Source organism: Rana temporaria, chromosome 3 (genome assembly GCF_905171775.1).
Source record: "Rana temporaria chromosome 3, aRanTem1.1, whole genome shotgun sequence".
Classification (NCBI taxonomy): domain Eukaryota; kingdom Metazoa; phylum Chordata; class Amphibia; order Anura; family Ranidae; genus Rana; species Rana temporaria.
The window spans coordinates 197923012-197936350 of NC_053491.1; the positions used below are offsets into that span (position 1 = coordinate 197923012).

The 13339-nt window shown below is 41.5% G+C and overlaps 1 protein-coding gene across 1 annotated transcript in view; it reads left to right on the forward strand.

Moving 5' to 3' along the window:
• The window catches only part of XPOT (exportin for tRNA), a 62353-nt gene extending 53968 nt beyond the window's left edge, over window positions 1-8385 (forward strand). Inside the window, exons 19-25 of the mRNA XM_040344095.1 lie at window positions 339-528; window positions 1119-1235; window positions 1328-1443; window positions 3553-3600; window positions 4459-4530; window positions 7455-7511; window positions 7630-8385. Coding sequence (XP_040200029.1) covers window positions 339-528; window positions 1119-1235; window positions 1328-1443; window positions 3553-3600; window positions 4459-4530; window positions 7455-7511; window positions 7630-7656 — 627 coding nt within the window. The 3' untranslated portion in view covers window positions 7657-8385. The remainder of the gene's footprint in view (window positions 1-338; window positions 529-1118; window positions 1236-1327; window positions 1444-3552; window positions 3601-4458; window positions 4531-7454; window positions 7512-7629) is intronic.
• Window positions 8386-13339: the final 4954 nt, after the last annotated feature.

The following is a 13339-nucleotide window of genomic DNA, read 5'->3' on the forward strand; positions in this document are numbered from 1 at the left end:
CACTTTGATCCTGTTGCCTACCACTATTTTCCACCTTCTTGACTGTTCTTTATTCCACCTTCTTGACTGTCCTTTTTTCCACCTTAACCAACATGATTAGCAGATTACAAAAGTTCAGTTACAAGACTGTATTGAAACTTGTATCTTGTGATTTCCTGTACTCGTGTGTACTCATTGAAAACCTGCATTATAGTGGTGGGGGGGGGGGGGGGGCAACAATTGCAACATAACAAAGATGTGCCAAGCTATAAGGGGTAGCCAGTTTTTTTTTTGTTTTTTTTTGTTTTTTTTTTCAAAGCTTGTTGTACTTATTGGCTTTATCTAACTTCTCTCCATAGACCCAAGTGTCACCTTTCCTACAGCAGGTCTTCATGCCACTTCTTCATGCCATATTTGAGGTGTTGTCCCGCCCTTCAGAAGAAAATGACCAGTCTGCTGCTCTAGATAAGCAAATGTTACGAAGAAGCTATTTCGCCTTTCTCCAAACAGTTACTGGAAGTGGAATGAATGAGGTCATTGCCAATCAGGGTTAGTAGATATAGCAAAGGGACATTTTAAAGTGGTTGTACAGGCAGATGTTTTTTATCTTAATGTATTCTATGAATAAAAATAAAAGCCTTCTGTGTGTAGCAGATTCCCCAGCACCCCCTAAATACTTACCTGAGCCTCATCTCTGTCCAGCGATGTCCACGGGGAACGTCTGGTGCTCTTTCCCCCCCCCCCCCCCTCCCTGATTGACTGAGATACAGCAGCGGTGTCATTGGCTCTCAAAGTCTGTTGACCAATCGAGAGAGTGGTTGGGGCTTAACAGCAGCTCCATGTTTGAATGGACCCACAGAGCTTCAGCTCGGGCCACATTGCAAGCTGCTTGCTGTGGGGCACTCGACAGGAGGGAGGGGCCAGGGGCAGCGAAGAGGGCCCCGAGAACTGAAGGGTCCAGGCTACCCTGTGCAAATCCACTGCAACAGAGCAGGGAAAAATGACTATTAAATAAAACTTTAAACATTACCCTGAAATTTGACATGTTTGTGAATGTATTTTATATTATATTTTTGATCTTTAACATATAATAAATATTTCAGTACACATAGAATGACTTTCCTCTGTTTATGGTACAGATGCTGAGAATGTGGAGCGTGTATTATTCACAGTCATTCAAGGAGCAGTAGATTATCCCGATCCCATTGCTCAAAAAACCTGCTTCATCATACTCTCCAAATTTGTAGAACTATGGGGTAAGTGCCTTTTTTAGGCTTCTTATTTTTGTACTGTTGCATTCAGAAGCCAATTTAATTGTTTTTTTTGTTTTTGTTTTTGTTTTTTTCAGGTGGCAAAGATGGATTGGTTGGCTTTGCAGATTTTGTCTACAAACATATTTTGCCTGCATGCTTTTTAGCTCCACTGAAACCAAGTTTTGACCTTGCGGATGCCCAAACCATATTGGTGGGTTGTCACTCTCCAATAATCCTATAGCCTTTCTAAAGTTTTTTTAATGTGCATTGTCTATGGCAGTGTTTCTCAACTCCAGTCCTCGAGGCGCCCCAACAGGTCATGTTTTCAGGATTTCCCTCAGATGAAATGGCTGTGGTAATTACCAAGGCAGTGAAACTGATCAAATGACCTGTGCAAAATAATGGAAAGCCTGAAAACATGACCTGTTGGGGCGCCTTGAGGACTGGAGTTGAGAAACACTGGTCTATGGTACATGGGGGAAAGATTACATATTATGGTTTTTAAACCGCTATAATTTCCCAGTGAATTTATCAAGTGTGTGTATGTGTGTGTATATATGTATGTGTGTATATGTGTGTGTGTGTGTGTATGTATATATATATATATATATATGTATGTATGTATGTATGTATGTATGTATGTATGTATGTATGTGTGTGTGTGTGTGTGTGTGTGTGTGTGTGTGTGTGTGTGTGTGTGTGTATATATATATAAATATAATCTATCTATCTCGGCAAAAATAAGTACACCCCAACAAATTTGTCAGAATTCCGTTTTACTTTCCTTTCGGAGTCAACATTTTCTATGGGACACTATACTTCAAAATAATCCCACAAATGCAGGCCATTGATTGCAACCAAGATTTGTTAAATTGTACACACACATAACTTCATTCAAGACCATGTTGCAAAAAAATTTAGACCACAAAATCCTAATTAACAAGAGTTCAATACAGGTGAGTCTATTCATTAAACCGGTGTCCAGCAAACAGTTGATTATTAAAGGGCATTGCTTAACAAATAAATCCCCTTCCATTTTCATGTTGTCAACAATGGTGCCACGTGGAAGAGAAATGTCAAGGCCCGAGAGAGAGAATTAATTTCTTTACACAAGGTTTTTTAACAAAGATGGAACTGTTTCAAACTGCACAATATGGGGGCACTTGAAGAAAGATGGGCTGCATGATCGAGTTGCCAGAAGAAAGCCATTACTATGCAAATGCCACAAAGTATCCCACTTGCAATACACCAAACGACACAGAGACCAGCCTCAAACCTTCTGGCACAGTCATTTGGAGTGATGAGACCAAAATTTAGCTTTTTGGCCACAGCCATAAACGCCTCATTTGGAGAGGAGTCAATAAGGCCTATGATGGGTACACCATTCCTACTGTGAAACAGGGAGGTGGATTGCTTATGTTTTGGGGATGTGTGAGCTACAAAAGGCACAGGAAATCGGGTCAAAATTTATGGAAAGATGAATGCAGTATGTTATCAAAATACTGGAGGAACATTTTAGATTCATCAGCCAGGAAGCTGTGCATGGGACGTACTTGGACATTCAAACATGACAATGATCCAAAACACAAGGCCAAGTTGTCCTGTCATTGACTACATTAGAATAAAATGAAGGTTCTAGAGTGGCCATCTGTCTCCTGACCTCAATATCACTGAGCCACTCGGGAGATCTCAAACGTGCCGGTCATACAAGAGAGCCAAAGAATTTTGCAGGAACTCTGGAGGCTTTTTTGCCAAGAGGAATGGGCAGCTTTACCATCTGAGAAGATAAAGAGCCTCATCCACAAATACCATTATGATTTAAAGAGTAGACACACTGTGTATGTATGTGTGTATATGTATATGTGTTTGTGTGTGTGTGTGTGTGTGTGTGTGTGTATATGTATGTATGTGTGTGTGTGTGTGTGTGTGTGTGTGTATATATGTATATGTATATGTGTGTATATATATATATATATATATCCATTTATTATCCGAGGGAGTGTGTGTATAGATGGAGAACGTGTGTGTTTTTATTTTTATTTATTTTTTGTTTGTTTTTTTTTTTTCTTCTTTTGTTTCACAAGAGTAAACCACTTTTATAGTTGGGCTGTTGACACCAGTCACACTTCTTGTATATGAAAAATGGTTAGGTTTAGTAACTATCTCAGCGACCTCACACAAGCATCTATTTGTGCTTACTGTCTTTCTCATGTAAAGAGCAAGTTCTGGTATAGTTTTCATGTTTATAATGACATCTTATAAGTATGTATAAAATGTAATCATTATATTGAGATTAAAACAACTCCCTTTTTGTCTGTAGGCTTTGTCGGAGTGTGCAGTGACAATAAAAACCATATATCTAAAAAGGGTAAGATGTCGCATGAAAAATTATGTTCTTCAAAGACTGAGCAAATAAGTTTGACTAAAAGACAAGTGTAGGTTCTTTGCCTGCATTTTAAGCCCCATACACACTGCAGATTTTTGTATTTTAAGGTTTAACCTCATATTATATGTTTTTGGTAAATCTGAAGACAAAAATCTGCAGAAAATCTAATGGTGTGTGTGTGGTCTTACTGTGATATTAGTTTGAATGCTTTGGTGCACTGGAAATGTTTACTTTTAAAGTGGAACTCCAGGAAATTAGATCTATTTTTAAATTTTGCTTGGTTTATTGAATTGTTTTCTAATGCTACATCCAGATGGGGGCTGGCATGTTAAAAATTCTAGTTTTATTCATGCCTGATGCTGTTCAGCCTTGAGCTTTAGGCGCTGCAGCTGACTGTACTAACCACTGTACAGTAAGGGATCAAATTGCTTGCTCTCATCTGTTTAAAAGAAGCCTTGTATTTTTTATTTTATGTTCTGTAAGTGCGGGAGAGGTGGGTAAATCACGGGATTTTACACTCATGCTTTTACAGAACGACTTGTATTCAGTGGGGGGGGGGGGGGGGGGCTTTTTATGATTGGACGAGAGGAGAACAGGAGAGCAAGCAACTCTATTTTCATTTTAAACTGCTCTAACTGTCAGTTTTTCCGTTTTTGAACAAAGCGTTGACGTTGGCAGTTTTTTATTTCAGCTTTCATTACTACTTATGTATGTGATTGAATGAGATATGTGAATACTTCTGTTCTAAGAAATCTCAAGCCCAGCATGCTATGAACATATCGGAAGTTACAATTCTAGCTGTAGTGTTTACTTTTACTACTTTTGATTTTATTTCTATAGGGACCGGAATGCATTCAGTATCTACAGCAAGAGTATCTACCGTCTTTACAGGTGGCACCAGAAATCATCCAGGTAAACTAGAAAACATTGTAAAATGAGGAATCTAGGTAGAAATACAAAGGTTAAATTATGCCTATAGCTGCATTTATGGCTCGTTAAAACACCCATTGTTGGCTCTACACTGTCTCATAATTCTTTATCCTTGCTGCTTGCATTAATGTGAAATTATTACACCGTTCCCATAAGCTGCAAAAAAAGATTTAGCTTGGGGAGAATCGCACACGGAGCAATTATAGCCTGCTATGAAGTGAAGACCAATGTTCATTTCACACCTGTGCAGTGTTATGTGCATTGCATTGAAGGATGGCTTCAATACCTTTTTATTTTCAGTTTGCTGCACTGTAATTTTCTGTTAGGTTCAATGCAATATGGCAGCCTGGAGGCGTTCTGTACACAGCTGATTTATAGAACGCCTCCTAAACAGTTCCTGCTTGTGATTGGTTAACCGTTTTTCCCAGAAGTCTACACTAAGGTCAGGTTTCAGGTACCCCAGTCATTAGAAATGTATGTTTTTGGTGCAATAGTCCACAAGGAGTTATCGCGCCAAAACAAGATGCAGACACTGCAGATTTTCTCATTTGAACATAAAGTGCATCTGCTGATTTAATGACGAGCCAGTCCCTCCCATGCAGAATTAACCACTTGCTTACTGGGCACATAAACCCCCTTCGTTCCCAGGCGAAATCTCAGCGTCCGGCACTGCGTCGCTTTAACTGACAATTGCGCGGTCGTGCGACGTGGCTCCCAAACAAAATTGGCGTCCTTTTTTCCCCACAAATAGAGCTTTCTTTTGGTGGTATTTGATCACCTCTGCGGTTTTTATTTTTTGCGCTATAAACAAAAAAAGAGCGACAATTTAAAAAAAATATATATTTTTTTTTACTTGTTGCTATAATAAATATCCCAACTTTTTTAAAAAAAACTTTTTTTTTTCTCAGTTAAGGCCGATACGTATTTTTCGACGTATTTTTGTAAAAAAAAAAAAAATCGCAATAAGCGACTGGTTTGCGCAAAAGTTATAGCGCCTACAAAATGGGGAACAGAATTATGGTTTTTTTTATTATTTTTTTTTTTACTAGTAATGGCGGCGATCTGCGATTTTTATTGGGACTGGGATATTGCGGCGGACGTATCGGACACTTTTGACACAAATTTGGCGCCATTCACATTTATACAGCGATCAGTGCTATAAAAATGCACGAATTACTGTATAAATGTGACTGGCAGGGAAGGGGTTAACACTAGGGGGTGAGGAAGGGGTTAACCGTGTAGCCTGGGTGTGTTATAACTGTGTGGGGGGAGGGGGGTGACTGGGGGAGGTGACCGATGCTGTGTCTCTATGTACAAGAGACACAGATCGGTCTCCTCTCTCCCTGACAGGACGTGGAGCTCTGTGTTTACACACAGAGCTCCACGTCCCTGCTGTCACCTGCCGTGTCACCGACAATCGCGTGTACCCGGCGGACATCGCGGCCGCCAGGTACACGCATCGGGTCTTCGGCGATGCGCCGGGACAGTTTTTACCCGCCGCGCGCCACCCAGTGGCGCGCGCGGGTAATGCACATAAAAGGCCGTGTTTAAACGGCCACTTGGCACTTGAGAGCCGCGCTGCGGACGTATTTTGTCTCTAGCGCGGATCTCAAGTGGTTAATATACATTCAGTCTGATGAAACAAACGCTATTTCTTCATGACAACACAAGGTAGGAATCAACTAAAATGTATGTTGAAATCCCTGCAAGTCACAGTTGCACCATTTGTTGCTCGCCTCTTTGTCCAAAGCTCCCCCCCCCCCACTTGGTTTCTCAACAGGAGTCGAGCCCTGATATGCCAGCTTTGGACAATGCTAAATTAGAGGTCGTAGAAGCAGTGCTGGAGGAAGCTGCAGAAGATTTGACATTATACTTGCTCTCCTCCATCTTGCCATCCTTCTTTTGGCACAAAGAGGCCTACCAAGCCTTGCAAAATATACCCTGTTCATCTAAGGCCTGGTTCACAAACTGCAGCTTTGCGAGCCACGTTTGCATGGGTTTCATGCAAGAAAAAGTATGTTGCACCATTTTTAAATGCAGCAGCAGCAGGGAAATTTTGCTTTTTACATGCCCACAAATGCATTGCGTTTTTAGATGCGTGGAGGTGTCATTAGGAACAAATAGCAGTCCACCTATTTTAGTTATTTTAAGAGCAGCATGTTGTGGTTGCAGGTGCAGAACCGGGTGCGATTCCCAAAAACACCTGTGATCATGTGAGGCTTATGCAGGTGAAAAATCCAAGTTTGGGAAGGTTTATAATGCCTTTAACCAATATGCCAAAACTTTGGTTTATAAGTACATTTTTTACATACATACCATTTACTGTCTGTTCAGGACAAGGTTAAAGCAGAGTTCCACTCAAAAGTGGAACTTCTGCTTATCTGTCTTCTCTCCTCTCCCCGACCCCATCTCCTGGAAGTTCGGCCCCCTGCTCCGCCACCAGACCAATTGGAAAGCTCAGCGAGCTTCACGCAGTAGAGAACCGGATGTGAAGCCGAAAGATCGGCTGCGGTGCTGACATTGTGGGCTCCCTATATTAAACATGGGCTCCACGTATTAAAAGTCAGCAGCTGCATTATTTGTAGCTGCTGACTTTAAATTGTTCGTGGGGGGGGGGGGGTGCTGGACCTCCTCTTTAAGGCCTTTTCTGGCAACTAAGGTGGTTGTTTGGTAACTTGCTTTGTGCATGCCAAGTCATTTGACAGTTGTTTTCTGGAACTGGGGGGCCGGGGAAGCGGCAAGCTGCATTTTTGCCAAAGCACTGCCGCATAGATGGAAACTTTTGTATTCTACTCAGTTTAATGTATTTCTCAAATGCAGGCAAACTATAACAAAATATGTGCCCTTCTGAATAACCGATTTCCATTACGTTTTGTTTTTCTAAAATGGTCATATCTGATTTACAGGAGTTTTGTCAAGCTCTTCAGCAACCAGATGCAAAAGTATTTAAGAATTACTTAAAGGTATGTAATGTGTTTTTTTGTTTTTTGGTTTTGTTTTTTTATTTTGTTTTTAAGAACCTTTTGACAGTTTGGCACATTAGACAAATATACTAATGTTCTTGTTTTTCTGTTTTCTAAGGTCTTCTTTCAAAGGGCCAAGCCCTGAGGAATATACTGGAATTTTCATGCACCTGATACTCAGGACCTCCAGTTAATAATTTATGTAGATTGCTAATTTTGTACATGCCTTTGAACTGGCATTCTATATGGATGTCACATATTGTCATTCAAAACCAAATTCATCATCTTGTAATGAGCTGTAGACCAATCCTACTGGTTACGTGCTACTTGTAGAAAATGTCCCCAGTGACAAGGCGCTGACTGGGTCGTCTTCATTTTCTGCCATTTAACAAGCTTATGTGTTATGTGCACCAATTAAATTTAATATATTCAATTGGATTTTTATTTTGGAATTTAAAAACAGAACTGTAAAAATCAATTGCCATTCAGGAGGCTCTGTATATACTTTTTTTATTTTAATGAATTGTAGCTGTTAATATTATAACTTTGAATCTCCTGATGCTTTGCAATATAAATAAAAGAAAACATACAGTGAATTTTGTAGATAATCATGAAAATTTGTTAGAACTGTATCAGTCCTTTTCTTTAAAATGTCAACTTCTGCACGGACACAATCCAGAAATCACTTTTATAGCTACATGAACTGAACTTGAAGCCAATTTAAAGCTGGAATTCTAGCATAAGCAGTATTTTTCAGACACAGAGGATAAAACACATTGCTGCTTGTGATGTCTGAATTTAAACATGAGAGCTCATTCTACAAAATTTTTATAAAAGAAAAAAACAATAAATTTTATGTAGTCAAAATGGAAAAGATTCTGCTGGTTTTGTCTTCACCATTTTTATTTTGCGATGGCTGATAAATGTCCTGCTGTTTTCACAGCATTTTGTTATTTTATGTTAAGCATCTACATTTCTTTCTGAAGTACTTTACCTGTTGACTGTATCCATTAGAGGGGCACTGAATGGAAATTTTGGTGCTGAAACCAAAAATGCAGGATGCATTGTTTAAAAAAAAAAATGCAGGCTGCACTTGGCCAAAAAATCATTTATAATATATATATATATATATATATATATATATATATATATATATATATATATATATATATATATATATATATATATATATATATATATATATATATAATTTTAGACAATGGAAAAGAGTGCAACATCCAAAAAATCATGCAACACTGCAATTAATGGTAGAAAGTGGACATAGGGGACAAAAAAGCTAACATGTTTCACATCATGGATAGATGCTCAGTCATGACTAAGCATCTATCCATGATTTTTTACCAAAAATATGTAGAAGAATATGTTTCGGACTAAACAGATTTTTTTTTTTTATTGGATATTTATTATAGCAAAAAGTAAAAAATTGTGTGTTTCAAAATTGTCGCTCTATTTTTGTTTATATCGCAAAAAATTAAAACCGCAGAGGTGATCAAATACCGCCAAAAAAAAGCTCTATTTGTGAGAAAAAAAGGACGACAATTTTGTTTGGGAGCCGCATCGCACGACCGCGCAATTGTCATTCAAAGCGTGACCGTGCTGAAAGCTGAAATTTCACCTGGGCAGGAAGGGGGTATATGTGCCTAGTAAGCAAGTGGTTAAATATGAATTTATTGCCGGCCATTATCGGCATCTTTTTTTGGTGCTCAACAAAAATGCATTCCTTTAACCACTTGCCAACCTCCTCATGTAAATATACGTCAGCAGAATGGCACGGACAGGCACATGTACGTACCCGTACGTCCTCTGCTTGTCGGGGGTCGGATCGGGACCCCCCCCGGTACATGCGGAGGTCGGGGAGCGATCCGGGACGACGGCACGGCTATTCGTTTATAGTCGCGATCGCTCTCCGGAGCTGAAGAACGGGGAGAGCCGTGTGTAAACACGACTTCCCCGTGCTTCACTATGGCGGCGCATCGATCGAGTGATCCCTTTTATTAGGGAGACTCGATCGATGATGTCAGTTCTACAGCCACACCCCCCATAAGTTGTAAACACACACCAAGTGAACACTAAATGTTACAGCGCCCCCTGTGTTTAACTCCCAAACTGCAACTGTCATTTTCACAATAAACAATGCAATTTAAATGCATTTTTTGCTGTGAAAATGACAATGGTCCCAAAAATGTGTCAAAATTGTCCGAAGTGTCCGCCATAATGTCGCAGTCACGAAAAAAATCGCTGATCGCTGCCATTAGTAGTAAAAAAAATAAAACTGCAAAAATGTAATAAAACTATCCCCTATTTAGTAAACGCTGTAAATTTTGCGCAAACCAACGATTATTGCGATTTTTTTTTTTTTTTTTTTTTACCACAAATAGGTAGAACACGTATCGGCCTAAACTGGGGAAAAAATAAAATTTTATGTATGTTTTTGGTGGATATTTATTATAGCAAAAAGTAAAATGCATTTTTTTCAAAATTGTCGCTCTAAAAACTAAAAACCGCAGATGTGATCAAATACCACCAAAAGAAAGCTCTATTTGTGGGGGAAAAAGGACGCCAATTTTGTTTGGGAGCCACGTCGCACGACCGCGCAATTGTCTGTTAAAGCGACGCAGTCCTGAACTGTAAAAACACCTTGGGTCTTTAGGCAGCATATTGGTCTGGGGCTTAAGTGGTTAAATTCTATATGTCTTCACACTCATTTTTGGTCTGTGCTTTAATAAAATAAAGCACCAAAAACACACCTCTCTGTTGACATGCAATGAAAAAGCATCAATAATGCACCTGTTGCGTTTTTGATGTGGTTTTTGAGTCGCATGACCTATGAAAAACCGAGCATGGTGAAATCGTGCCAAAAATGCAGAAAACACAATTCTCAGCCAATATGTTTGTCACTGACATTTTGGTGCATCTCTAGTATCCATTTTAGCAGTATTTATTTTAGGAGTATAGTAATGCTTGACATCAACCTATGTCCCTCTGGTTTTTGGAAATCTGCAACCCACTTGAATTATTTATATATGCTCATTATATCCCTTTTAAAAGGTAAGCATTTTGGCCAATATAGTATTTATAATGGCAACAGAGACTTTTGTCCATGTGTGCCTTTTTTACAAGCCAGTGCATTCACACTTTCTGTCAATGGCCATATGATGGGTCCTGCTATTTAGATTGTGGAGGGAGTGAATGGAATATGGCAGTGGTAGCCTGTTTAAATGGGACATTTGAGTACTTGTGTCGTCTCAACTCTGAAGTAAGTTGTAGAATAGTCTATCTTCTAAAAGTTGCCACTGCTTTCAACCCTAACAGTTTTGTGTAGAGGAAGGAGGAAAAACAAAACTGCGCTAATAATCACACTAAATGAACACACTAAATTGGTGGCGCGGCTTTTTTGTTCTTAGTTTTGTGTAGATGGTGGTAGGCAAAATTTGTATCAATACTGAATGTAAACACTGAGTAGACCTTGTAAAATAGCATTTTATCACCTCGTCTTTCTGGACAGCACCCACTTCCCAGGAAACACTGCAGTCATTTTCCCTGTTCGTCTTTCAGGACAGGTACTGTAGAGAGACACAGGTTCCTCCCCTCACAGGAAACACCGCCTTCCAATTAAGAATTTAAGCCTCATCCTCCCTCAGCTCCTCAGTTTTTGGTGTTTCCTCCGGAGGGGAGACACCGCTTGGGGCCAAGGGCCAGACAGCTGGGGAAGCTGAGGCCAATATTCCTGAAAGGGGGGACCTGTTCTCCCTAGGTTCAGGGCTAATTTTTAAAACACGGCGTCCTGGCTGGCTGGGGAAGCTACTTACCCAGGACATCGCCGTGTTGCGTCCCGTGGACATTCCTGGGGTGGATTCGACCGCGGAGGTCTATTTTCCTATCGCACAGGGGTGGCGCTGCAGGCGCGGTGTGCACGTTCCCTGTGAGAAATCACAGTCGGCCAAGAAGCTGGGCCGGACCGGATGACGAGTGACGTCAGTTCCGGGGGGGGGCGGGCACTTCCGCCGGATACGCGTCACTGGTCCCAGACGCTGCAGTGTGAAAAGGCCTGACGCTGGGCTGGTGCGGCCTCTCTCTTCTTAGCCGTAGGGTCGGCGTTTTTGCAGGCAGTCGCGACCACATTCCTCAGGGAGATGTCGGAAGCAGAGGCTTCCCGTGCACCTCCGGATGACGACAGCACCAGCCACTCTAAGGTAAGGAGAACCCTGGGGTGGTGTTCCCTTATGTTACACAGCTTCACTGGTGATTTTTTTTTTTTGTTTTCTTCTCCTGGTGGTCGGGGAGTTTGTTTGTGTAGTGTGTCTGGAACCCTGGTGGTGGTTGGTCCTAGAACACTCCTGGTGGTTACCTGTGTCAAGCGCTGGGCTCTCTCTCATTTAAGCCTCCACTTTCTTCTGTGTTTTTCAGAAATCCACAGAAAAATCAGCCCACAGCAAGAAGAAATGCCCTTCCTGCAGACCTTCCCTTAGTGAGAGTTGGAACAAAGCACTTTGCAGGAGATGTATTGAGGGGCTGGTTAAGGAAAGGGAGGCAGAGCAGGCATCTGAATTAGCAGCTTCTATGAAAGAGCTTTCTGGCACCTTTCAATCGTTTAAAGATATTTTTGCTAATTTTCAGTTGCCCCAAAGCAGCCCTTCTGTAGCGCAACAGGTAATTCCACCCAATTCTGAGGTTCTTCCCCCTGGGAGTAGAGAGAAACCTGCGGACATCAGAGAGGATGCTGAGGAGGAGCAAGACAGTGCCGCTTCTAGCTCCCAAGAGGAGTCAGATGGTGAAGGGACAGAAGCAGGGCCCTCAAAGGTCTCTCGCTACAAACTTTCCCTTGAGGAAGTGGAAGAATTATTGGAAACTATCCACACTACTTTAGGGATAGTTGAGGAGAAAAAGACACTGTCACTCCATGACCAGATGTACAGTGGTTTGGGAGAACAAAAGAAAAAGTTTTTTCCAGTCCATGAAGTCCTGGTCAATGCCATCAAAAAAGAGTGGCAGGACCCGGAAAGGAAACCTTTCTTCTCAAACTCTTTGAAGAGAAGGTTTCCTTTTTCTGAAGAGGAGGCTTTAGTATGGAACAAATCCCCCAAACTAGATGCTGCCTTCTCGCAGGTATCCCGACATACGGACTTGGCGTTTGAGGACATGGGGGTCCTTTCAGACCCCATGGACAGGCGGATGGACTCGCTGTTAAAGTCCTGGGATGCTTCCCAGGGGAACCTTAAGCCAGCTATGGCAGCAACAGTGGTGGCCCGTAATCTAGAGCATTGGCTCTTACAGATCAGGGCACATATTGAGGCCGGAACGCCTAAAGAGACTATACTATCCTCTTTTCCAACTGAGTGGCGTGCGGTATTTAGCGGACGCCTCAGCAGAGTCAATCTGCATGTCCGCCAGGTCTGCAGCTCTATCTAATTCTGCAAGAAGAGCTCTCTGGCTCAAGACATGGCAGGGGGATAGCGCCTCAAAGGTTAAATTGTGCGGGATCCCCCTTACAGGAGATTTATTATTTGGGCCAGGCTTGGAGGCTGTCTTAGATCGTACAGCCGACAAGAAGAAGGCTTTCCCCTTAAAGAAAAAATTTGGGGGACAGGCAAAGAAAAAATTCTGGACCCAAAAGAAGGTGGAAGTCCCAAAACCTGAGGGAAAGAAAAAGTTTTGGGGACCAAAGGGGAAAGGCCGTGCCGGGGCGCTTTTTCGTGCTCCTGAACAGCCCCAAAAACCTCAATGACGGAGTCAAGGTGGGAGGAAGGTTGGGGGCCTTTCTCCCACAATGGGAGATGATCACCAGCAACCAATTTGTGCTGGGGATC